This window comes from Eschrichtius robustus, chromosome 19 (genome assembly GCF_028021215.1).
Source record: "Eschrichtius robustus isolate mEscRob2 chromosome 19, mEscRob2.pri, whole genome shotgun sequence".
Taxonomy (NCBI): domain Eukaryota; kingdom Metazoa; phylum Chordata; class Mammalia; order Artiodactyla; family Eschrichtiidae; genus Eschrichtius; species Eschrichtius robustus.
This window is the reverse complement of record NC_090842.1, coordinates 60689518-60713479: the sequence shown is the minus strand read 5'-3', so window position 1 is coordinate 60713479 and position 23962 is coordinate 60689518. Positions and strand designations below refer to the sequence as shown.

Sequence of the window (23962 nt, the reverse complement as noted above, 5' to 3'; positions counted from 1 at the left end):
TGACTTACAATAATGACTTTATTTTAACATATTTAATTACAGACATAAAAGAGCCAGGAAGGGGGTGAGCCCCAGCCTAGCCCCGCCCTGCGGCTTCCAGGAGCGGGTGAGGTGCAGGTGAGGCCTCCCTGATGACCCTCCTTCCAGGGGTCTTCCTATGGCGGGGACCTATTGCTTTAGCAGGGGAGGGGCCACGCAAGCAAGGGGGCGGGGAAGCCTCTGGGCCCCGCCCCCCCAGCAGTGCTGGCCTCCCTCCAGAATGCCCGCTCGGTGCCCCACCCTCCGCCTCTCCACCTCCTTCTTCTTTGTCCAGGGAGCAGACCATCTGGCCAGCCTCCCACCCCCTCTGCAAACCTAAAGGGGAATAAATACAAACTTTACAAAGTAAAAGGGGGGTCCAACGTTGCCCTGGGCCGGGCCTGGGGTCGGATGGGGAGCAGGGGCCCTGCCACGTGGGCCTCACATCATCCCTAACTGCAGCAGCGTGCTTGCGTAGGCCATGGGCTTGACGTCGGGATGAGGCTGAGAAACCAGAGGCACACAGGTTAGACACGGACAGAAATGGGCCGGCGCGTGGAGGAGGGTCTTCTGAGCACCAGATGCAGAAACCAGCCCTACCCCTGAGAGCCGTTATGCACTCATAAGAGCCTCTTCCCTCCGGGGCCCAGGCCAGGGAGAGCAGGGGACCCAAGGGGGTGACTCACCACTGCTGTGAACTGGTGGAACTGGGGCCGCAGGTCAGAGCCCCGGAGGTGGATGTAGGCAGCTTTGTTCCCCATCTGGTCGCTGCGGGGACAAGGGCAGAGGGGCCGGTGTGGTCCATCAGAGGCTGGGTGGGCCTGGGGCATCAAGGAGGAGGAGGAGCAGGGAGAGGGAGGGAGAAGAGCCCTGGACAGAGTCAAGGACACAGACGGACAGAGAGGCTGACCAGGCAAGAGAGAGGAATCCAGGTGAAGAGGGGCCCAGGGGGCCCAGGCAGAAGGAGTGGGGATGAGGGGGAGAGAGGGCCACGTGGGAGCCGGGGGCGGGGAGAAGAGGGCCCAGGGAGCAGGGCCGGCAGAGGGCCTTCCTGACAGGTGGGCAGAGGGCACAGGCAGCCCCACAGAGGCAGGACTCTTGCCAAAACCTGGTCTCCAGGCTGACCATGCCCTGGCTCTAGTCAACAGGAAACACAGGGGACAGAGGAACGTGGTGTCTGGCCGCCTGGGGATGGAACGGCCAGAGCACAAGAGACTCTGGTTTCTTCAACCAAAAACCAGCAAGGGGGAGGACAAGAAGAACAGGCAACTCGAAGATCAGGAGACTGAAAACGTGGCCCTTGTTTGGGTCCTGCTTGGAAGAAATCGACTAAAATGAGACATTGATGAGAGACGTGGGGAAATGGAACGCTGGCTGGGTTCAGGTGACCTCTTTTGAAGGTGTGACAGTGGTATCACAGTTACATACAGAAAAGAAGAGTTCCTTCTTTCAGAAATACACTAGGGCAACAACGGGTAGAAGAGAGAATGCCTGGGGTTTGCTTTACAATAGCCCACGGCAGGGGTAGGGGTGGTGAGAGCTGGTAACTGCTGAACCTGGGTGACAGGTACGTGGGCGTTCATCACACTATTTTATCTACTCGTATGTATCCTTGGAATTTTCTATCACACAAAGTTAAAAAAAGAAAACCACCAGTGGGCGGAGAAGACAGGCCCAGATGGGTGGGGCAGGCGGGGACGTACCAGTAGTTGGGGGCAGAGAAGACGGTGACGCAGCGGCCGCCGTGCGCCACCTCATAGCCCTCGGCCTTGACCTCGTGGCTACGGATGATGTAGTCCAGGTTGTTCTCCTCCAGGAAGGCCTTGGTGACGTCGGGCCCGAACTGGCAACTCACACCCCGCTTGCTGACCGAGCGCCCGTTCTGGGGAGACAGGGAGCTCAGGGTGCCCGCTGCCCCTCCAGCCCGCCCGCTCTGCCCACAGCCCGCACCTGCTGGCCACGGCCCCGGGCAGACTGACCTGCGGCTGCGGGTCCGACCAGAGCAGGTCGCACATGGGACCTGGAAGGGAGCAGAGGGGAGCGTCGGGGCCTGACGGAGGGCAGGGGAGGGGCCATCCACCGCGGAAGCGGGCGTGGGGCACGTGGGACAGGACCCTGAGCCGCTGCCCGCCTCCCCGCTGACCTCCCCCCGGGAACAGACCCCATTCAACCCGTTAGGGCCCCAATGCTGGAGGGAGCGTTTTTTTTGTTTGTTTGGTTTTTTTAGCCGCACCACACAGCATGCAGGATCATAGCTCCCCAACCAGGGATGGAACCCGAGCCCCCTACAGAGGAGCGGCGGAGTCCCAACCACTGGAGCGCCCTGGGGCCAGGGAAGTCCCTGGAGGGAGCTTTAAACACTGCAGTTCTGACCAGGTCCCTCTGCTGCTCAAGCCTCTGTGGCTCCCACTGCCCTAGGAACAAAGACCAAGCTCTCCACCCGGCCCTGAGGCCGGACAGGCTCTGGCCTCACCAGCCCCTCCGCGCCCCGCGCTTGCCCCGCGCTTGCCCGGCCGCACTCCTGCGAGAAGGCACCTCCTCCTCCCACCCCGTCGGCGTTCGCGTGGTGCCCCCAGGAGGCCCCCCCATGGCCCGCTACCTCCCCACTCCACCCACACCCTCTCCCCACAGCTGTGTGCGGTTAACACTCCGCTGTCTGTCCCCATCACGTCACTCCAGGGGCAGCCGGTGAACTCACAAATAAATAAATAAATGACCGCTGTGTGCTGCAAGCACTCATGCTCCCCGGCCAGCACTGCCTCACGAGGGAGGTGCACTGACCCAAGTTACAGGTCAGGAAACTGAGGCTCAGCCTTGCTGTCTCTTGCCGAGGGCGCAAAGCCCATCCGGGGCAGGGCTGGAGCCCCCGAGCCCCAGGAGGGAGGCGCTGTCCCCAGCCTTCCCCAGGCACCTGAATCTGGGGGCTGCCGACTCCGCTCGATCTTCCTGATGTCGTCCAGGGTGACGCCGTCTTCACTGAACAAGCCCCCGTGCATGATCTGGGGTTCAGGAGGGAACAGCAGCGTGAGGGCAGCGGCCAGCCACACCCCAACCCTCTGGCTCGCTGCATCGCATGGCGGCGGCGGCGGCGGCGGGGGCGGGCCTGCCTCACCAGCACTTTGCCGTTGATACACTGGGCCAGCGGGAGCCACTCGAACACCTCGCTGAAGAGCTCGTACATCTGGGCTGTGTACTTGGCCTTCACCTCACCCTCAAAGCCGTAGATCTGGTTCATGTTGTCCGTCTCATGGTTGCCTGGCCGACAGCAGGACAAAGAGAAACCTCAGCACCGCTGGGCGCCCTCTGGCTCAGACCCCGGCCAAGGCCGAGGAGGACAGGCCGGTGGCCGCAAGCCAATGGCACCCAGACAGCAGCTCACTGGTCCCTCCCAGAAACCCGGCAGGGTGGAGACACAGTTTTCAGTCCCCTTTCTAGAAGGGCAAACGGGCCGAGAAGGCACATGGCCACAAGGCCCAGGCCTGCACTGATCATCACGGAGTGGGTGAGGCCTGGGTTCAGCCCTGGCCCTGACCCCAAGTGACCAGAAGCGTGTCCCTTGCCCCGGTGAGCCTTGGGCTCCTTCTTGAAGGACTTGCCGTACGTTTCCGGCTGGAAGTACCAAGGAGGGGGAGGTATTGACAAAAAAGAGGCCCCCTGCAGAATGCCTGCTGTGGGCCAGCCCCACGCCGTGCTCTCTTATCTTCCCACCCGCAACCTCATTCCTCCCTCCTGGGGCTTGGGGGAGACAAGGAAGCTGCGAGGCCCCCACTGAGCATCTGCCACATGCCAGGTCCTGCTGCAAGAACTCCCCGAACCTGGCTGTGAACCTGCCCGGTGTCAGCACTCATGCCCCCAGGAGCCCCCAACCCAGCCCGCTGCCCTCACTTCCTCCTGGTTCTCGTCCTCTCCTGGCTGCATCTCCCGCTCAGCGCCCCACCTCTCAGCAGGCAGGTCCTCCGCCGGCGGCCCTCACTCCCTGGTGAGCTCATTCTGCCCAATACCACATGTACGCTGAGGAACCCACACTTTACAGCCCCCCGGGTGCCCCCAGACATCTCCTCTCAGCCTCACAGCCACGTCCAGAGCCAAGCTGCCCATCTTCCAGCCCACACCCTGCTCTTCCTATCCCCCCGTCCGTCAGTGGCAGCCACAGGCCTCCAGATGCTCCAGTCAAAACCTTGGAGTTCCTCCTTTGACCCCTTCTTTCTCTCACACCCTCATCCAGCCCACTGGCAAACACTCTGGGTTCTTTGAAAAGTGAGCCCCAATCCAACCACTGTTCCCACCCGGGTCCAGCCACCACCAGTCTCCCTGCTCCCACTCTCAGCCCTTGGCTTGTTCCCCACACGGAGGCCCAAGGGATCCTCTTAACACCAGAGAGAGCTCCTGACCCTCCTCTGATCAGAGCCTTCCCATGACCAAGTCCTCACCGGGGCCCACAGAGCTCCATTAACGTGATGCCGCTGCACAGTGCACAACCTGCCCGACCTTACAGGGCAGGCCCGAGCATGATCTCAGTGAAGACACAAAACAAACACAACTGCAACTGGTATCCCCACTTCTTAGATAAGAAATGGGAGGCTCACAGAGGAAAAAGCGAGGGCTCTGCCCAGGTCCCCACACTGACCCCAGACCCTGCTGCCTTCCAGCTCACCTCGAAGTAGGTGAAAGTGATCAGGGTACAGGAGCTTAAAGCCGAAAAGGGTGAGGATCACTTCTACAGAGAAGGAGCCACGGTCCACGAAGTCGCCATTAAATATCTGCCCTGCTAAGGAAAACAAGGGTGGGGGGGAGTGCTCCCTCCTTAGCCCCTCCACACCCCGGCTCCTCTCGGCACTGCCCTGGGGTCGAGAATGCCAGCAGGGCTTGGGGCATCTGGGCTTTAGTCTCTCCTCACTGTGTGGGTCTGGCCCAGCAGCTTGGCCTCTCTGAGCCTCGGGGTGGTAGTAAGGTCTCCAATCTCGTCTGCTCCTCAGGGAAACTGATGGCAGAGGGGGAGACCCCAGGTGGTCAGCCGGCTTCAGCTCTCCTCCCAATACAGGCCCAAAGCCACAGGGCAAATGGGACACAGGCCCTCCCACCCAACACTGCACAGGCCTGGTAGCCCCACCCAGTGGCCATTCATCAGGCAATTATAACATCAGCAAATACTTATTCAGCATGGACCGCGGGCCACTGAGCACGTCACAGGTATTAACACACTATTCCTCTCAGTAGCCCGATGAGGGAAGCCCACTTTACCACTATCTCTTCTCCCCATTTTACAAACAAGGAACCCGAGGAACTGCGAGGTGAAGTGACCTGCCACAGCCATAGCTGGAAAACGGCACAGCCAAGAGGGAAGCCAGGTGTGGGCAGGGCCAGGCGCCCCACGTATATGCTCCTGTACCACACACATCCAGCCCTGTTTCAAGCCGGGGAGAAGCTGGGGCTCGGACACCCTGGCCACCTGCCCAGGTCACACAGCAGGCGGGGACTGGCCCTGGCCTGCCTTGCCCCAGAGCCCGGAGCGCAAGGCCGCCAGCCGCTCCACCCCAGCTCAGTACCAGAGCAAGCACTCAGGCCTCTCCCTTCTCAGGCTCACGCCTGCCTCCCAGAAAGGGGTTCCTCTCCCTCCTGCACCCCACACCCGGGAGGCGGGGCAGGGGAGGGGCCCGCCCTTCCGAGGAAGGATACATAGGGGTTGGTGTCCGAGGGTAAACCGTTGAGCTCAAATATGTTGAGGAGGTCATAGAACTGGCCGTGGGTGTCCCCGCACACTGTAATCTTCTCTGTCTGGAAGAAAAGAGGCCACCGGAGAGGGAGGGGCCCAGAGAGAGATGTGGGGAGGGGGCAGGGGGGAGGGAAGGGGTGAGAGGTCACAGCAGACCGAGAAGAACCATGCAAAACACACAGGCAGAAGGCACAGAAGTGAAGAGGGGAGGAGAGAGACAGCCAGGAGGAGAGAGACAGGGTAGGGGAGGAGGGCAGACATCAGGGAGAGAGAAGGCAGACCAAGCCCGGTGGGTCTGTGAGTTTCTGAGCTCCGTGGCCCCTCCCCAGCCAGGGAGCCGCCCGCCCCGGCCCGCCCGCCCGCACACTGCCCCCAGCGCGCACCTCTTTGAGCGTGGTCTCCACGAGTGTGCTCAGCTTGGAGAGGACCTCTTTGACCTGTACCAGAATCTGGAAGGCAGGGCAGGCTGTGAGTGGGGCCAGCTGGAGGGCCTGCCGCCCACCCCAGCCCCAGAGAGACTGTACTGGCCAGGAGACGCTGCTGGGCTGAGGGTGAGGGAGAGGCAGGGAGAGGAGAGGAAGGGGCAGGGGAGGTCTGGCTGCGCGGGTGCTGGCCGGGAACAGAGGCGGCCCCCAAGCTGTGACCCGAGTGTCCTATGCGGCATTTAAACATCAGGATTATTTCATGGGAAAACCTAGATTCTTGGTTTCTCTTAAAACAGTCAGCATGGATGGACCTAGAGACTGTCATACAGAGTCAAGTAAGTCAGAAAGAGAAAAATAAATACTGTATGTTAACACATATATATGGAATCTAAAAAAAAAAAAATTGGTTCTGAAGAACCAATGGGCAGGACAGGAATAAAGATGCAGACATAGACAATGGACCTGAGGACACAGGGAGGGGGAAGGGTAAGCTGGGACGAAGTGAGAGAGTGGCATGGACTTATATATACTACCAAATGTAAAATAGATAGCTAGTAGGAAGCAGCTGCATAGCACAGGGAGATCAGCTCCGTGCTTTGTGACCACCTTAGAGGGGTGGGATGGGGAGGGTGGGAGGGAGATGCAAGAGGGAGGAGATATAGGGATATATGTATAGCTGATTCATTTTGTTATAAAGCAGACACTAACACACCACTGTAAAGCAATTATACTCCAATAAAGATGTTAAAAAAAAAACAAAAACAATCAGCATCATGAAGAAACACACAGGATGAAGCCAGATGTGGAACACTTTATAAAACAACTGGCTTGGAAATGTCTAAATGTCAATGTCACGAAAATCTCCCAAAAAGGCTTGAGACTGCTCTAGATGAAAAAAAGGTTAAAAAGGCAGGTCATATGCAGTAATTGATCCTTCAATGGATTCTGGATTTCATTTTTTTATTATTATTATTTTTGGCCACGCCGCACAGCTTGTGGGATTCTTAGCTCCCCAACCAGGGATTGAACACAGGTCCTCGGCAGTGAAAGCACAGAGTCCTAACCACTGGACTGCCAGGGAATTTCCCAGATTTTGGATTTTTTTTTTTTTTTTTTTTTTTTAAAAACAGCTAAAAAGAATGTCTGGGGGTAAAAACTGGGGAAAATTAAAATATTTGTCTAGAAACACAGAGTATTAGTTCTTTCAGATTGAAGATGACCTTGACAATGTCATGTACATCTGACAATGTCTGCAGATCTTATGGACAGCCTGTGGACTGTTTGCATTAGTCAGTATTATTGTATTGGTACTAAATTACTAAGGTGGGATGACTAAATCATAGTCACGTAGGAGAACGTGCTGTTTTTAGGGGATACAGATTATGATGCAACTCACTCTCAAATGGTTCAGGAAAAAGAAAAAAGTGTATGTGTATATACACACCCATATACATAGAAAGATGACGTGAACGTGTCAAAATGTTAACGGTGAACCTAGGTGAAAGGGGTATGATGTTAACCGCACTGTTCTTTTGACTTTTCTGTAGGCTTGACAATGTTCTAAATACAAAGCTGGGAAAACAGAGTGTTAAAGAAAAGAGGAGGGAATTCCTTGGTGGTCCAGTGGTTAGGACTTGGCACTTTCACTGCCAGGGCCTGGGTTCAATCCCTGGTCGGGGAATTAAGAATCCCACAAGCTGCACAGGGCCTGAAAAAAAAAAAAAAAAAGTAGGAGATGTCCACTTCAGGTCAGAATGTAAAGAGTTTGTAAAAGACTGTCATTCTTGCCCTAATGACGAGAACAAGCCAAAAAACAAAAACAAAAACAAACAAACAAAAAAAACCCTGAAACATCTGAGAGCAAGGACACAAAGAAACCTAAATTAATCAACCCTTCCCTGGGAGAAAGGGACCGTGAGTGCATTCCTCCTGGCAGCGCGCCAGGAGGGCAAGACCCTTCAAGGCTGAGAAGAGGGGAAGCCGGCAGAACCCTTGTGCCTGCATGGGCTGGCATTACAGAGCCCCGAGGGGCCCCGCCGCAGAAGGCCTCCGCCCTCACCCTCGGATTCTCTCCCACGGCCACCCAGAAGGCGAGGCGCAAGGCGGCGTGGTAGAGAGAGGCCATCTGAGGCACAAAAGCGGGGGTGAGACTAAGGGCGGAGAACTCCCCAGCCACCCCATCTTGGCAGCGGGGCTGAAAATCAGAGCGCTTTCCTCCAGTTCCAAAAGCTGGAGACTTTACAGCATAAAGACATCCCTGGGATTTTGCCAGGACTAAGATCCCAAGCCCTGCTGATGGGAGAGTCCTGATTCCACTCCGAAAACATCTGAAACCGGCGGTGAACTAAGTCCAATAAGACCTGCCCCTAAACTGCAGATGAGGTGGACACAGACCCTCACAATAGCAGCCCGACAGAAATCAGGTCCTGCCGTTACCTGAAGGAAAGTTTTGTCTCGGTCGCTACTACTCTTTTACACAAAATGTCTGGCATACGAAAAAAATTATAAGACGCAGAGAGCACACAACAGAAGCAGACCCAGAGATGGTGGACTATCCAGACAGAGACTTTAAAATAACTATGAAAAAAATGTGTTACAGGATCTAGCAGAAAAGGTAAATGACATGCATGAACATATGGGGAAGAGAGATGAAAGCTATTGAAAAAAATAACCCAATGGAAACGCTAGAAATAAAGAATTCATTTGCAGGGTGCCCGGCACACCACGGGCTCAGCAAGTGTTCGCTGCCGGTACCACCCTTCTCCTCTCGCGCCCTGTGATGGGGTTCAGGCCCGGCTGTGATGCTATCCTGGGGTCACAAGCGCGTTCAGCCCTCGACAGGGGCGTTACCTGGTAGGCGCATTTCCGGTGCAGTTTCTTCTGGTCCTTGTACCACTGCATGAGCTCTTTCATGAAAGTGATTGTCACTTTGCCGTCCTCAAGCTTGGGTCCGCTGTACTCATCCTCGATGGCTGGTGTGTGAATGGGGGGATGAGAGTCAGAGGCCATGGCCACTGTGAGGGTGGGAAGTGGGGCCTGGCTCCCAGGCACGGGGCAGACACGGCACTGGACACACAGGTTGAGAGGGGGATGGAGTGAGAGAAGATGCCACTCCCCGGCCGGGTCCTCTCATGGCCCGCTCCTTCCGTTCAGGTCAGCTCAAAGGCCCTCTAGAGCCCCGACTTGACTTGACGGCACTTAACACTGTTAACTGACTAGTCAATCCTCTCTCCCCACTAGGACACCAGCTCCAGGAGGGCAGGGACTGTTTTGTTCTCAGCTGTATCCCCAGTGCCTAGAACAGTGGCACCTACTAGGTGCCCAATAACCATCTGTGGAATGAATGACAGACTCAGCTGAGCGCCCAGAGGACCTACGGACAAACCAGACACAGGAGGCCCGTGATGGGTGAGTGCAACTGCGGAGGGCAGGGTGGGTGGTACAGCAGGGAAGCTCGCCCGAACCCGGGACCTCCAGCCCCAGCTCTGGACTGTGGAGTCCCCAGAAGCGCAGGCGAAGGAGCAACAGGCAGCGTGTGCGGACAGGCACCAGAGGCACCAGAGCCCCATCCCCCCGGCGCCCCAGCATGCACTGGGAATGGAGGGCTCAGGCAAAGACGAGGAACGCTCTGGGCCGGGCACAGCGGGGCACCCCGGCCTGACTCACTCATGCTCTCGATGTCGAGCGAGTCCACGACGGAGCGCCTGTGCTCGTCGCCTGCGATGGCCCGCTCGAAGGCCTTCTGCTTCACGATCTTGTTGCACTCCTGGTATTTCATCTTGGCATCCTTGTCGTGGGGCTTCACCTTCACCACCTGGGTGCGTGGGTGGGTGAGAGGGGAGGGAAGGAAAGAGGCATCAACAGCCAGGCCGGGGTCGGGGCAGAGGAGCCATAGGGAGACGGGGACGCCGCGGCTGCCCTCGGCCTGCCTGGCCCGGGGCTTCACGACTGCTGAGCAGAGCAGCCGCGCCGGGTGCACTAGGGGTGCAAGCCTGGGCTCGCCTCACTTCTAGGCCTCGGCCTCTGCATCCCCAAACTGGGCCTGACAGAGCTGCCCCCCACACAGGGCTGCCGGGTGGGTAAACGTGCTAACCCACGCAGATGCTCTTAATAAATCTTAGCTCTGACCATCATCAAAATAAAACTGGCCCCGCTTCAGCTTCCTCATTGGAATCAGAGCGGGCTGAGGTGCACTTTACTGATACCGTTACAGTCAATGCCAAGGGGGGTGGGACTGACAGGAAAGGGTGGGCCGGATCCAAAGTCCTAATTTACAGCCCAGACTCATCTGAAGAGGCAATGACTTGCTGGATAACCCGGCCTCGCTGAGCCTAAGTTTTCTCATCTGCAAGATGGGGGAGATGACAGGCTCCACCTGCCAGGGCTATTGGGGGTGATACACAGGGCCTGGCATGCAGCCTGGGCTCTGCGGGCAGCAGCGGGCACCTAGTGGTGACGTGGCCCTTGTTCAACCTTGGGCGCTGGGGAGACCCAGGACAAGTGAGTTCCCTCAGTTTCCTCCTGTGTAAGGTAGAGGTGACAGTGCATCTACCCTAGGGGGCTGGGAGGACTAAACAAGTGAACACTTGTGAAGTGTGTGCAGCGGTGCCAGGCGGGAGTCAAGTCCACATTAGCGCAGGCTGCTCTTCACGGCCCCCTTTCGTGGGCTGCTGCATTCATTAAACGAGATCGTATGGAGGAAGCAGCAGGCACACGGCTTTGGGACACACTTAGTTCTCAGGAAAAGGAGCCTGTCCTCTCCGCTCTCCCTACCTTCTATCCCGCTTCCTACAAACTCTGATCCTCCAAGCTGAGAGGCAGGCAGGGCTGCATTCAGATCCCAGCTCTGCTACTTACTTGCTGGGTGACCCTGGGCAAGTGAATTCACCCCTCTGAGCCTCAGTTTAGTTATCTGTAACTGTTCCTGTAATTATTAGTGGACCCTGCCTGACCTGCGCACTCTGTTGGCCTCCCCAGGAGCGGACTCCCACAGCTCCTGTGCCAGGGGGCAGAAAGGGGGGTGCCAGGGCTGGCCCTCAAGGGCAGGGATGCCTCCCGGTGGAAAGCCTGGCAGAGTGAGTCAGAAGCCTGGGAAAAGGCATCTGCTAATAACCCCTGAGGGTCGGTGTGGCTCACGCCCCTGAGAATGGGTGTGCAGGCCAGGCGGTGGGGCAGGAAGCTGGTTCGGGGCAGGCTCAGGCTAAGGCACCCTGCCAGGCAGCTCCACCCGGGGTAGGGGTGCGGTGCCAGGCTTGGGAGAAAGGCAGCACCAGACCTTCCCTGGAGTCCTCCCCACCAAGGAGACCTTACGAGTCCACACCCCAGGATGAAGTCCAAACCACCACTGGGCCTGGCCCACAGAGGCCCGCCCACCCCTCCACGTTCCCTGTTTGCCCAGCACTACCAGCCAGACCAAACTCCCAAGTCCCCAAGTGCGCCAGCTCCTTCTCACCTCCAGGCCTTGTACAGGCTGCCCCCGGCCCAGAACACCTCATTTCTACCTCCAGCGACTTTCTAGCCCCTCCTCCTCCTCCAGGTCTCAGCTCCCCTTTCCCCTCTCCCCCAGGCTGGGTCAGGCACCCCCTCTGGGCTCACACAGGGCCCTGGGCTCCCCCCGCCCGCCCCAGCCCTGAGCACTGCTGGAGACGGGTCTGCCTCCCCACTGGAAGGCTGCCATGGCCATGAGGGCAGGGCTGAGGCCGTGTCCCAGCTGTGAACGAATGCCCGGAGTGGACGGATGCCCCACTAAGCATCCCCTCTGAGCCACCACCCTGCTCTCAGAGAGCTCACAGGCTGGGGTGCGGGATGCAGGCAGACACCGACGACCCCGGGAATAAAGGGGCGGCAGCAGTGACAGCACACAGCTAAGTGTTCCAACACTCACCATGTGCCTGACGCTGTAAGCGATTACCTTGCTCACTGTATCCTTAGAGCAGCTCTATGTGATGTTATCACATCTCCATTTGACAGATTAGGAAACTGAGGCCCAGAGAGGTGAGGGCACTGACCCGAGAAGACAGGATTCGGTTCTCTCCCTGCTTAAGGTCCTGCTCCCCCAGGCACGCTGGGATGTGCTCCCCCCCCACCGCTGCCACCGTCCCCACAGTGCCCCGCACGCGCTCCAGGGACACACCGTCGTGGTCACGAGTGCAGGCTCTGGGGCCAGGCCTCCAGGGTCTGCATCCAGGCCTTCCAGGGCAGGCAGCCCTACCTCTCCAGCCTCCCTCAGCTTCTAGAAAGCGAGGGAGGTTGGAGAGGTGGAGGGTGGCTGTGAGAATTTAACATCAGGCCCATCGCAGGGCCCAGCAGCGAGCGAGTGCCTGTTCCAGGGCCTGGGGCTGCTGCGACTGCTCCTATAACTGGCTGCCTGGCTGGGAAAGGGAAGTGACCCTGCCAGGCTCCCGCTCCTGGGGAAGGTCGTTTGCTCCAGGTTGGAGGGGCCTAGTGGGTCCCAAGGCCTGTTGGGTCAGAACTGAATGCTGGACTTTTCTTTAACAAGTGGGATCTGGGTTGTATCCGTGTCAGTATCCAGATTCTGATAGTGATGCCAGATATGTCACTGGGAAAACTGGGAGAGTGGGATCTCTGTATTACCTCTTACGGCTGCGTGTGAAGCTACAACGCTCTCAAAATAAAAAGCTGCTTTTAAAAAGTGGTATTTTCAGCTGGGGGTATTCACAGGCAGTAACAATGACTCGAATCAATGAAATGATAACATAGGCTTGTGATCCCCACGTGAAGCCCTGGGGGCTGCGCGTGTTTGGGAATTGGGAACTCTTCGGATTTGAGAAAGGTGACACAGTGCACCCGCGTGCTGTATGTTACAGGACACCTCCAGCAAGTCCGGGTGGCACCTGGTAACCACACACACTCCCGTTTCTGCAGTGAAACTTCTAGTCGCACTACATGGGGGCAAACAAGACCATCAACGGCCTATTAGTTCAGGTCAGATTTTGCCACCAAATGAGTTGCCCAAACTTACCAGACTATTTTTCACAACGGCTCGGGTTTAGAACTGAGGTGAAGGACTGTAGTCTGGGAGCAAAAGCTGACTTCAGGGGACCCACATGACAAATGACAATGTGTGGCGGGCCATTATGATTATTTCCAATGCAGAGGTGATGGGATGCAGCCCAGAGAGAGGCCGTGCCTGCCCGTGGCACACGGGCAACCAAAGAAGCCAGGGGTCTGGGGGAGGCAGTGGGAAGCAGGACACTAGCGTTTTCACCCCACGGGTCGAGACCCTCCAGTGAACTCATCTAGGAGGTCACACCAACATTCCTTCCATAACAAATCAGAGTGAGACCATCGGAGTACGCTGCCTGAGCTAAGGGCGATGATTATGTCAACAAGTCTGGGACCAGGCTGTCCCTTCCTGGCTGCGGGACCTTGGGGCAGTGACTACTCTCTGGGCCTCGGTCTTCTCACCTGTAAATCAGGGATAGTAAGAGTCCCCACTGCGTAGGGTTGTCATGAAGATCACATGAGTTACCACAGCACGAAGGTCACCAGTGCACCCGGCCCCTGAGAGTGCCGTGTCAGGTGTCAGCTGTGACCGTTCCTGTTACTATCATACGTCCATACCTTAGCGGGACGGGCGTTCGTACAGGCTAGCGAGGCAAAACGCATTGCTAACTGACTGTGTTGGGCTATGCTGTAAGAAGAAACCCAAACGCAAACCATATCACAAACCAAACCCCAAAAATCCCAGGAGAGGGTGAGGAGTGCAGAAGGAGTCCCCCAGATCCGGCCCGGGCCCGTGTGACTCACCACCTGAGTTCCAGCCACAGACGGGAAAGAACACAGGTGGAGTCTTCTGAGAAGAGGACCCAATAAGGGGGCAGGGAATCCTGGAGCCAGAGTCCCCCGGAAAGGATGAGCTTGGAGATGAGGGGCGTTGGTGGGGGGGATTCAACATGGACCCATGGAAAGGGGAGATCAGGTCCTGCCCTGGAGGGAGAGCAGAAGAGAGATGCCCCCACCCCCCCGCCCCCTAACAAGGCCCTGTGCCTGCACACAGCCCTTCCTGGGGGCCGCAGGCTTTTCCCCAGACAACCCCAGGAGAAAGCGCACCCAGTACTGAGCAGGGGCAGGCCCTACTCTGAACGTACTACTCTTGCCGAATCCTCACAAGGCCACTGAGGCAGGCTCTGCTGTTCTCTTCCGTTTACAGATGAGGACACTGAGGCCGAAGATCCAAAGCTCTCAGAGATACACAGCTCATAGCCGGGCGTCCTGACCGTGGAGCCGGTGCCTCCAGCCCCTGCATGAGTGACCTTCAGAACTTGAGACTATGACTCACAGTAAGAAATAGATATTTTATCAAATCTAATACACATCCGTATTCACATCAATGAAAAATACTCTTTCACAAATATATACGTACTTCCTCCAAACAATGAACTGCTGTCTTCTTCTCTATTCTACTTGATGAAGACAAAAGTGCTGGTCTCCAACTGTTACACTGACTTCGCGGCCCACTAACCATTACAAGCATGGACTATGGGTTCAAGTCTCAGCCCTGCCACTTCGCTGCTGGGTGACCTTGGAGGAGGGACTTCCTCTCTCTAGACCTCTTTTTCCTTCTTGTAAAGTGGATTGAATGCATTTTCCTTCTTGTAAAAAGCACGTCAAGAGCTCACAGCAGAGCTAGGCCCACAGTGAGTAGGCAGGTGAGGAAACTGAGGCTGAGAAAAGAAAGGTCCTTCACCTGAGGGCCCAGGCTGCTGTGAGACAGAGCCTCAGGCTCTTTGTTTAACCAAGGTCACATCTTGGTTCCGCCTCCAAGAATGCCATGATTTAAGAGGGGGCCTGGGCACATCCTCCATGAAACTCCAGCATGTCACAAGATAGCCCTGGAGGTAGAGACTCTGGATGGGGAGTCACCCCAGGGCCCAGCCCCTCTGCCCTGCACCCAGAGTCTGATGAAACATGTCAGAAAGGACGGCCTGCAGGCAGGCAGCTGGCCCAGGCGGGCAAGGATCTCAGGCTCGTGCAGGGGCTCCCCAGGGCTGCTGGCAGAGCCCTCACAGGGAAATGGGCCGTGACCCAGCCCCCAGGGCATCCTCAAGGCCCGGGAGAAAACTCAGAAGCAGTATGTCCACAAGACGGCTGCAAGTGACCTCTCAGCCTCATGGAATATGCGGGGCGAGGCCCCAGTCTGGGCCAGAGCTGTGCCGCAGACCCGTGCTTGGGGTTCCTCTCATCTCCTGCCCCCTCCCATCTCCTCCAGGCCCCTCCCCCCATTTGGGGACCTGCAGGAAAGCCCTGCCCCCATCCAACCCCACCTGTCTTCCGAGTTACTCATTACTGAGCCCTCCAGCCCTATGATCTTTACGCACACCACTTCACCAGAGCCCAACAGCCGCCCAGGAGGTGGCCACTCCTCTTGTCACCATTCTCCAAATGAGGACGCCAAGGGACAAGGGAGAGGCTTGGCTGGGGAACGGCCTGGGAGCCCACGCTTGTAAGGGCTCTGTTCCGCTGCTCCTTCCTCCCTCCTCCTCCCGGGGGGTCACCCCAGCCCCCTCCTCCATTCCGCCCCTCAGTCTCTGAATTGTCTCCTCCTCCAGGCCTCTGCCCCACCCTGACACAGGTGCCCCCGGCCCAGCGCCTGGCTCGAGCCTGCACTTGGCCTGACAGCCGCCCTCCTCTCGGGGCCAGCAGCCAGCCCCAACCGTCTGACCTGGCTCCCTCCAACTGCAGCCTGTGGCTCTCAGCCTCCCCTGTCGCCTCTCCCGACACAACAGAAGCCACTCAGTGCGTGACGAATGACATGAAAGGAGGGAGTGCCGGGTGCGTTGCGGGGAGGGGGGCAGAATGATCATTCATTCAACGAACACTAAGCCCCTGTTGGATGCCAAGCACCAAGCCAATGACCAGAATAAACAAAACCCCTACTCTCGAGGAGCGACTCTCTCGAGTGGGAAAGACGCAGGCCGGAGGGCTGGGCTGCCTGCGTTCAGACCCCAGCTCTGCCGCTCGCCTGCTGCGTGCTGGTGGCAGGGGACTTGAGCCATCTGGGCCTCAGTCACCCCATCTGTACGATGGGAGTAATCACAGTTCCCACCTCGCAGGGCTGCCGCGCAAGTCACTCGGCCAGCTGACGAGAAGCGTATAGAGCATGCCTGGCACGAAGGCGTGTGCTCTGGGGGTCCTTACCACTAGCGCTATCATCAGAGCACTTACAGTGATGGGGTGGCAGATGAGCGAGTGAACTGGTGAATTCTTGCCGTCCTCTGGGTCCCCTCCCTTGTCACCTCGTTAAAACACACCCCCCGTTTGCTGTCCCTCTACAGCATATCACCCTAGTCTATTTTCTCCCAGGCCCATATCCTCACCTGCAACGATTCTGTGTACCCTCACAACGACGGGTTTGTTTTTTGCCCTCCTCCGAATTATAAGCTCCACCAGAAGAGCTGTGCGCCTCTTGTTCACCAACAATAACAGCAACAATTATCATAATACTTAATTATTACAGAACAGCCCTTAGCATGACTACATGCTAGGGGCTGTTCTAAACACTTGGAAAGCAGAGGCTCATTTATTCTTCACAGCAACCCTGAGAGGTAGGTCTTACTGTCCTCCCATTTCACAGATGTGGGAGAGAAGGCACAGAGAGGCCAGGCAACTTGTCCCAGGTCACCAGGCAACGATGGCAGAGCTGGGCTACAAGCCCGGCTGGCATCTGTTGGATGAGCAAGCGGTGAGTAAACGTGTGAATGGCCTCCGCAGACCTTCCCCATCTAGTCCAGCCGCACACCCAGAGGCCGTCCTCCCCCAGCCCGCCCCGCCCGGCTCAGAAGCTGCAAGCTGGCTCGCCCCCCAAGGCCCGGCTCACCGTCTCGTAGTCGCGCAGGGCGGCCCGGAACTTGCCCAGTGCCATGTTGCTGGCGGCTCGGCGGTAGTAGCCCTTGATGTACCTCTTGTCCATCTCGATGGCCCGCGTGGCGTCGGCCAGCGCGTAGCCATAGCACTCAGTGCGCAGGTAGGCCAGGCTGCGGTTGCCATAGTAGATGGCATTGCTGGGGCTCAGCTCGATGGCCTGGCTGTAGAACTTGATCGCGTTCTCGTAGTCCTTGGCTGTGAAGATGGAGGAGGAGACGCATGAGGCAAGGCTGCCACCGCCCAGCCAGAAGAGGCCCCTAGGCTGGGTACTCGCCCAGTCCCCCAATTTACAGATGGGGAAACTGAGGTCCACAGCTGAGCTCAGAAACGTCTCTTCAGCCCACCCCCCTTCCCTGTCCTGACTTGTCCCACCCTAGCACAGGCCTCGTCTCCTCAAGCCCAAATCCCTAAGACCCCAAATCACTTCCACACACCCATCCACCCAACCATCACCCCCCACAAGGCCCCAGGTGGACAATACTTCTTCCAGGACTTCAGGAGGGTCTTACTGAACGTTCCCCATGGCCTGGAGAGGATATGTTACTGAGTGCCAGACCTGAGCTGTGAACCAGCAAATGTGAGTCTGCCCTGAGGCCCTTGGTTGTCCAGCCCCCCAAAGCAAGTAAACAAGCCCGAAGAGGGGTTCTAGTAGGAGAATAGGAAGTGGGAAAGGAAAAGGAACCTACTTAGGTCTCAGGAAGGGGACATTTCAGCAGAGACCCAAAGGAAGTGACAAACCAGACCAGAGGAAGAGCTTTCCCAACAGAAGGAACAGCAGGTGCAAAGGCCCTGGAGGCGGGGGGGGAAGGGGTGACAGAGTATTATTTCCAGGACCAGCAAGGGGGTGGTGTGGCTGGGGTGGAGTGAGCTGGGGGAGGGCAGGAGATGAGGGCAGGGAGGCTGGCAGGACAGATCCCAAAGACCACAGCCAGAGCTGGGTGTGGACATCAATGTTCTAAGTGTGGAGTGACAGGAGGTGACATCTGGCCAAGGGGAAAGGTCAATTTTATTTGAAATGAGCTACGGCCATGCCTTGCACGTTACATCTCGGCCCGTGGAATCCTCACATCCCCACGGCATAAGCACCGCCTGGTGCTCACTTTACAGCAAGCCACAGAGGTCTTGTTCAAGGTCAAACACTCAGTTTGTATCTGCAGAGCTGTCTTGGGCCCCGCCCGTGTGGCCATTCACCAGGCAGGAGACCAAAGCTAGGAGGTGTGCCCGAACTGCGGGGGCCACGATGTGCCAGGTGCCACGTGGGGCTCTTGGTACCTGAGTCGCCTCAATGAACCCTCACGGCAACCCTGAGGACAGCTGCATTAGCCCCATTCTCCAGACGAGGCTCTAAGAGGGAAACCCCATCACACAAAGTGGCAGGCAGGAATTCTGAGCCAGGCCAAGACCCAAATGCTCCCACTCTCATCCTCCGTACCAGGTGGCCTCTCAGTGGGAGCCTGGCATAGAGACAGGCACAGACACAGGGGCAGGTAGCCTGGGCCCAATCCCTGGCTCCACTCCTTACTAGCTGTGTGTCCTTGGGCAACTTACGTGCCCACTCTGGTCTAAAGTTTCAGAGAGTCCTCCAGACACTGAGCCTAAAATGAAAATTCCTGCCCTAACTCCCACTATTCTTTTCTCCAGAGCCATCTGATAAACCATGGCTTTCCTTTGTTTTGTTTGCTTATAATCCATCGTCGCAGTTTGAACCTAAGCCCCATAAGGGCAGGGGCCCTGTTTGTCTTACTTCTTTGAACCCTCGCCCTGTCTGAGGACACAGCAGCCCCCAGCCCTGCCCTCCTGGGGCGCACAGTCCAACTGGGGGGTGGGAATGACACAGCACACACAGATCCACCCCCAGAGTGTTTACAGCTGGGGCAACCCAGAGGGGATGCTGGAGCTGAGACCTGGAGGAGGAGGAAGAGTGAGTCAGGTGAAAAGAATGGAAGAAGAGGATTCCAGGCTCCATGAATGGTTCCTGAATGAAGGAAGGAAGGAATGAAAGAAAGAGAAAGACAGGACACACCTACACTAGAGAAAGAAGCCAGGTGCTGGGAGATGCCAGGAACAATATAACAGCGATTCCTTCTGCAGGCTAATGTCTGGCAATCTTTCAAATGGCCTGGATGTCACCTCCTTTGGGAAGCCTTCCTTGACACCCAGGCTGGGTCAGGCACCTCTCCGGCTGCCTCGGCCCCTGGGCTCCCCTATCCCAGCCCTGCCCCCTCTGGGTAGTCACCGTTAGGCGATGGGTGTGTCCCCCAGGATGGTGAGCGCTGGAGGGCAGGCCCAGGACTTCCCAGAAACACGCAAGGGCAAAACCAGGCAGCCCGAGTCTGACTGACCCCCCCTGGAACACCAACACCTTCGAGGGCTCCTTCCAGCCTCCCGGCTGGGCTCCAGAGGCCGACTAGCCAGCGCTCTTGCCGGGCCGTTCGGCATGGGGTGGGGAGCCTGGTGTCTCGGAGCCTGACATCTGGCTCTGAGGATCCCGACCACGAGACCTTGGGCAGACAGCCTCCCCTCTCTCAGCCTCAGCTTGCTCATCTGAACTGCGGGAACCACAGTCGGCCCTGCCTCATGGGTTGCTTGTGAGGGTTAAAGGAACTCCTGGATGAAATGTGGCCACAGCAGAGAAAGAGGTCAGCAGAGGCTTGTAAAAGAAGTGAATAAATGACTAAATGAAAGGAAGAGACTAGAGCAGAGGAAACAGGAGGGGCCTGTGCTTCACACAGCTACCCAGTGGCACCAGATCCCAGCCCTGCTCTATGTGCTCGACAAATGTGAGCGCATTTAATCCTCAAGAGAGGCCCCATTTTAGAGGAGGAAACTGAGGCACAGAGAAGTTAAGGTTTGCCCAGGGGTCACACAGCAGGTAAGAGGAAGAAACAAGATTTGAACCCAGGCAGCCGGAGCTCTTAAGCCTGTCTACAAACTCTTAGACTCAGAGGCCTCCTGGGGGGTCAAATAGAACCCCTCTCTTTTTACAGAAGGGGGTGGGGGTCAATGAGGCCCAGAAAGAGGGGAAGAGAGCTGAACGACATTGGGGATCAGGCTCTGCCCCACCAGGGCCTCTGGAATGGGCCTGAGTTCACAGAAGTGATCCAGCCATGCTGGCGGGGGCGGGGGGCCTGGGGCCCCTCTTCTCCCACCACGTTGAGCCCCTGGGGCCCCTCTTCTCCCACTGGGGCCAGGACGGCTCCAGGTGAGGCTGTGGGTAAGGACTCTGAACGTGGGCGCCAAGCACGTGGTGAGGAAGGGGGATATCCGGGCTGTGCTGCTCACACACTCTGACCTTGGGCAAGCGGTTTCACTTCTCAGAGCCTCAGCTTCCTCTATAAAACAAACAGGCCCGCTCCCACCTAGTGCTCGGGGGAGGATTAAACAAGGTGGTGTACCTGGCCACCACGGGGGCTCAGTTAAGGCGAGCTGTAATTATTCTTTTTATTGTTATTCCCCCAGCCCTGGAGACTGGCGCTCTGTGCCTGCAGCTGCCTGCCAAACAGCAAGGGACCTGGACCAGAAGGGGCATTCCCCTCCGTTCCAGCTCAATGCCAGGACCGCTGGCTACCTGCCCAGTCTCAGGCCTCCTAAGAGCTCAGATCCCAAGTCCTGGAGGGCAAGGAGCCCTTCCCGATGGCCCACTGTCTCCCAGAATTCTTCCCTCGCCACAGCATCACCCCCATACTTGCTGCCCCTCTTGATCCCCATTGCAGGAACAGCCCCACCTTCCACACCTCCCCCAGCTGGAGACTGGACCCTGTCCTGAACACCTGATCCCTCAAGCCCCAAAGCCAGGCAGTCACCCTGTCCTGTCAAGTCAGCCTCCAGAACATCTCTCAAATCTATTCTCTCACTTCCAAGCCGAGAACCCCTCTCTGCCCTGGTCTGGCCTTCATCCTCTCCTGCCCAGCCTCCTCCCAGCTCTCCCAGCGTATGCCCCCTCCTGCCCCTCCAGAGGGGTCTTCCTGAAGCACAAACCCAATCCAGTCCTTCCCCACTCAGAACCATCCACGGCTCCTCGAGTCCTCAAGTGGAAAGCTCAGGCTCCTGCCTGCAGCCTCACAGTAAACTCCTCTGGCCTCTTACACTCCAGCCCCACTCACTTCCTTGGTGCCAGGCTCACCTCTGGGCCTTTGTCATCCAGCTCTTCCTGCCTGGGGCTCCCTCCTCCCTCTCTCCAGGCGGCCGCTGTCATTCTCCCTCTGAAACATTTCTTGAGTCGATTTCCGTCTCTCCAGCCTAGTGGGCAGCACCCCCCTCCCCACTCACCTGTCCACCATTCTATTCTAGTCTCCTTCCTGGTCTCCAGCCTTGCCCTCGGATCCAGTCTCTGCAAGGCCGCTGAGGGATCGCCTTCAAACGCGCTAATCAGACTGTGTCGCTCCTCTCTTCAAACCTTCCTTGGCTTCCTACCACCCTCGGGATCATGTCCCTGACCTGCCTCCAGGGCTCTACCTTCCAGCCTCACCTCTCACCAGTCCCACCTCCTTCTCGCTGCTCCGGCCTGACCTGACTTTCCCACTCTTAAAATCTGTTCGTGCTCCCACCAGAGGACAGCTCTCCACTAATGCTCTGGATTCCTCCCATGCCCCACCCCTCCTCCAGGGCTCTGCTGCTGTAGCTCTCCTCTCTCTCCTGCAGGATCAACTCTCTCTCTATAGGACCATACTCTTAGTCTCTTCTATTCTTAAAAAAAGGCACCCTCCCCCCCCATTTCTCCACTCCCTCTCAGAACCAAAAGTCTCAAAACCCTTGTCAACACTTGCTGTCTCCACTTCCTCCTTTCCCATTCACTCTTCAGCACCCTTCCCTCTGGCTACCATCGCCATCATCCCCTAGAAACCGCTCTGGTCAAGGCTCCCACCAACATGGTATGGAGGCAAATCCAACGGTCAATGCTCGGTGCTCGCTTTGGCAGCATCCGACCTCAGGTACAGCCCCTCCTTCTAGAAGCACTCTCTTCTCTCAGTTTTCCTGATTTTCCTTCCACCTCACTGACCACTCCTACTCAGCCTCTTCTGTTCTAAACCTTAGAATCCCTTGAGGTTCCGTACTAGGCCCCTTCTCTTCTGAGGAGACCTCACCCATTTCCAGGGTGTTCCAGTCCGCACATAGTCTGATCATGCCCGAATTCCTTTCCAAAGAGTTCCAGACTGGCCCGTCTACCTACTCAATGTCTCCTCTTGGATAGCAGAGTCAAATCCACACTAGTCTATGCAGTGACTTGTGACACCCTACGTGATCTGGCCCCTGTCCTAAGCCTACCTTGTACCTGTTTCCCTATTAACTCGTTAAAGTTCCAGCCAAGCCAGCCAGTCTCTTTTCATTCCCGACCTCAGGGCCTTTGCACAGGCAGCTCCACCCACCTGGGCCACTCCTTCCCAATTCTCCTTCTCAACTTAAATGCCTTCTCCTCAGTACGATCTTCCTTAACCGCCCTCTCTAAAGTACTAGCCTCTAATCCTTATTCTCTACTTCACACTCCGTTGGGGTTTTTCCAAAGGACTCATCACAGCTTCTAAATATTTTATTATTTATGTGTGTTTACTCAATGTCTGATTCTTCTGCTAAATTACAAGCTATATAAGGGCAGGGCTACATCTGTCTCATCTGCTGCTACATCCCTAAAGTCGAGCATGGTCCTTAGCACATAGCAGATGCTCAATAAACGTAATGAATTAATGAATGAATGGGTGCCCCCACATCTTTCTTTCCCAAGATCCCAAGTCATACTATTCTTGGGATTGCCTCACCTCTACTCCCAGAACCTCCCTTCTCCTGGTGTAACCCCAAATCTCCTACTTCCTTGTCTTCCCATCTAATGATCTATTCTTCACTCCCATGATTTCCTGCTCTATTGGGACAGTTCCCCCCTCCCCCCCACTTGGTGTCTCTCCACTTGGTAGCGCCATCACTGCTCCGCCCCATGTCACTACTTGGTAGCGCCCTCTTCAGGTCTCACCATAAGCTGGCACCTCTGGGGTCTCTCACATTTGGTAGTGCCCTCATTCCCGTCCCCCTCCCGTTTCACACTTGGAAGCGCCTTCCTCAGTCTCCCCACTTAGCACCCGCTCCGTACGCCACTTCTAGGTGTCATCCCTTCTCTCAGAAGGCCCCTCTGTCGCCCCTTGGTAGCGCCATCCTCGGCCTCCCCACGCCCAGTCACTTGGTAGCGCCTGCCCCGCGCCCTGGCTGCCGCTCCTCGTTGCCATGGTTCCGCGCGGGCCCGGCACCCCATGACCTGGGCCGCTCTCCACCCTCCTTCGCTCCCTCCAGGGCGGGCGCACCTTTGAAGTAGTCGTTGGCCTGTGTCTTGAGCTCCTCTGCCCGCTTCAGAGCGCCATCAGCCGGGGGCTCATCCCGGGGGGGCTCAGCACACTCAGTCCGCTCGCCCTCCGCCATCGCCATGCCGCAAAGCGACCCCCCACCCTGGCAACCGCGGCCAGCGGCACCCGGCCGAATCGTCGCGAAGGAGTGCCGAGTTGCCGCTGCCGCTGCTGCACAAGTGTCGTAAAGCGCGGGCCCTGAAGGCTCCCTTCGCGCGCCTGCGCAGGGCGCTTTAGCCGTAGAGCGCGCGGAGAAGGTGACCAGAGGGCCCCCTGACGGCGCCCTTCCTCCATGAGCCAATGGGGAAGGCGAAAAGGGGCGCGCGGGCAAAAAAGGCCCGGCGTGGCCCCGGCTCCCAAAGTTCCGTGTTCCGAGCTGCAGAAGTTTCTCGGGGTCTTAAAGTGGGATTTCCCTGCCGTCTTCTCCCGTTGGTAGGTGGGTTGCGAATGCTGCTGGTGGGTGTGGCTTTTCTGCTAGGCAGCACCATGCCCAACGCGGAACCGGAGCCGGGGGTCCAGCCCTTCTGTCACTTTACCTGCGTGACCTTAAACAAAGAAATCTTCCCTTCCTCTCTAGGGCCTCACTTACCCCT

At 57.3% G+C, this 23962-nt stretch overlaps 1 protein-coding gene across 1 annotated transcript; it reads right to left on the bottom strand.

The window, feature by feature from the left end:
• On the bottom strand, positions 1–23534 carry PPP5C (protein phosphatase 5 catalytic subunit). Its single transcript, XM_068529112.1, has 13 exons — positions 23331–23534; positions 16997–17238; positions 9823–9970; positions 9007–9128; positions 6115–6180; positions 5695–5793; positions 4673–4778; positions 3131–3273; positions 2930–3017; positions 1998–2038; positions 1722–1900; positions 705–786; positions 1–522 (listed from the first exon to the last, which is right to left on the bottom strand). The coding sequence occupies exons 1-13, from the start codon at positions 23449–23451 to the stop codon at positions 460–462; spliced, it is 1500 nt and encodes a 499-aa protein (XP_068385213.1). The 5' UTR covers positions 23452–23534; the 3' UTR covers positions 1–459.
• Between the last annotated feature and the right edge of the window lie 428 nt (positions 23535–23962).

Bases quoted from the DNA above. Each gene is read 5' to 3' on its own strand.
- PPP5C (XM_068529112.1), bottom strand. From the start codon at position 23,451: ATGGCGATGGCGGAGGGCGAGCGGACTGAGTGTGCTGAGCCCCCCCGG. The intron at 9,129-9,822 runs GTGAGTCAGGCC...TTCACACACCAG, and splicing joins GCTCGACATCGAGAGCATGA to CCATCGAGGATGAGTACAGC. The intron at 1,901-1,997 runs GTCAGTCTGCCC...CTGTCTCCCCAG, and splicing joins GGTCGGACCCGCAGCCGCAG to AACGGGCGCTCGGTCAGCAA.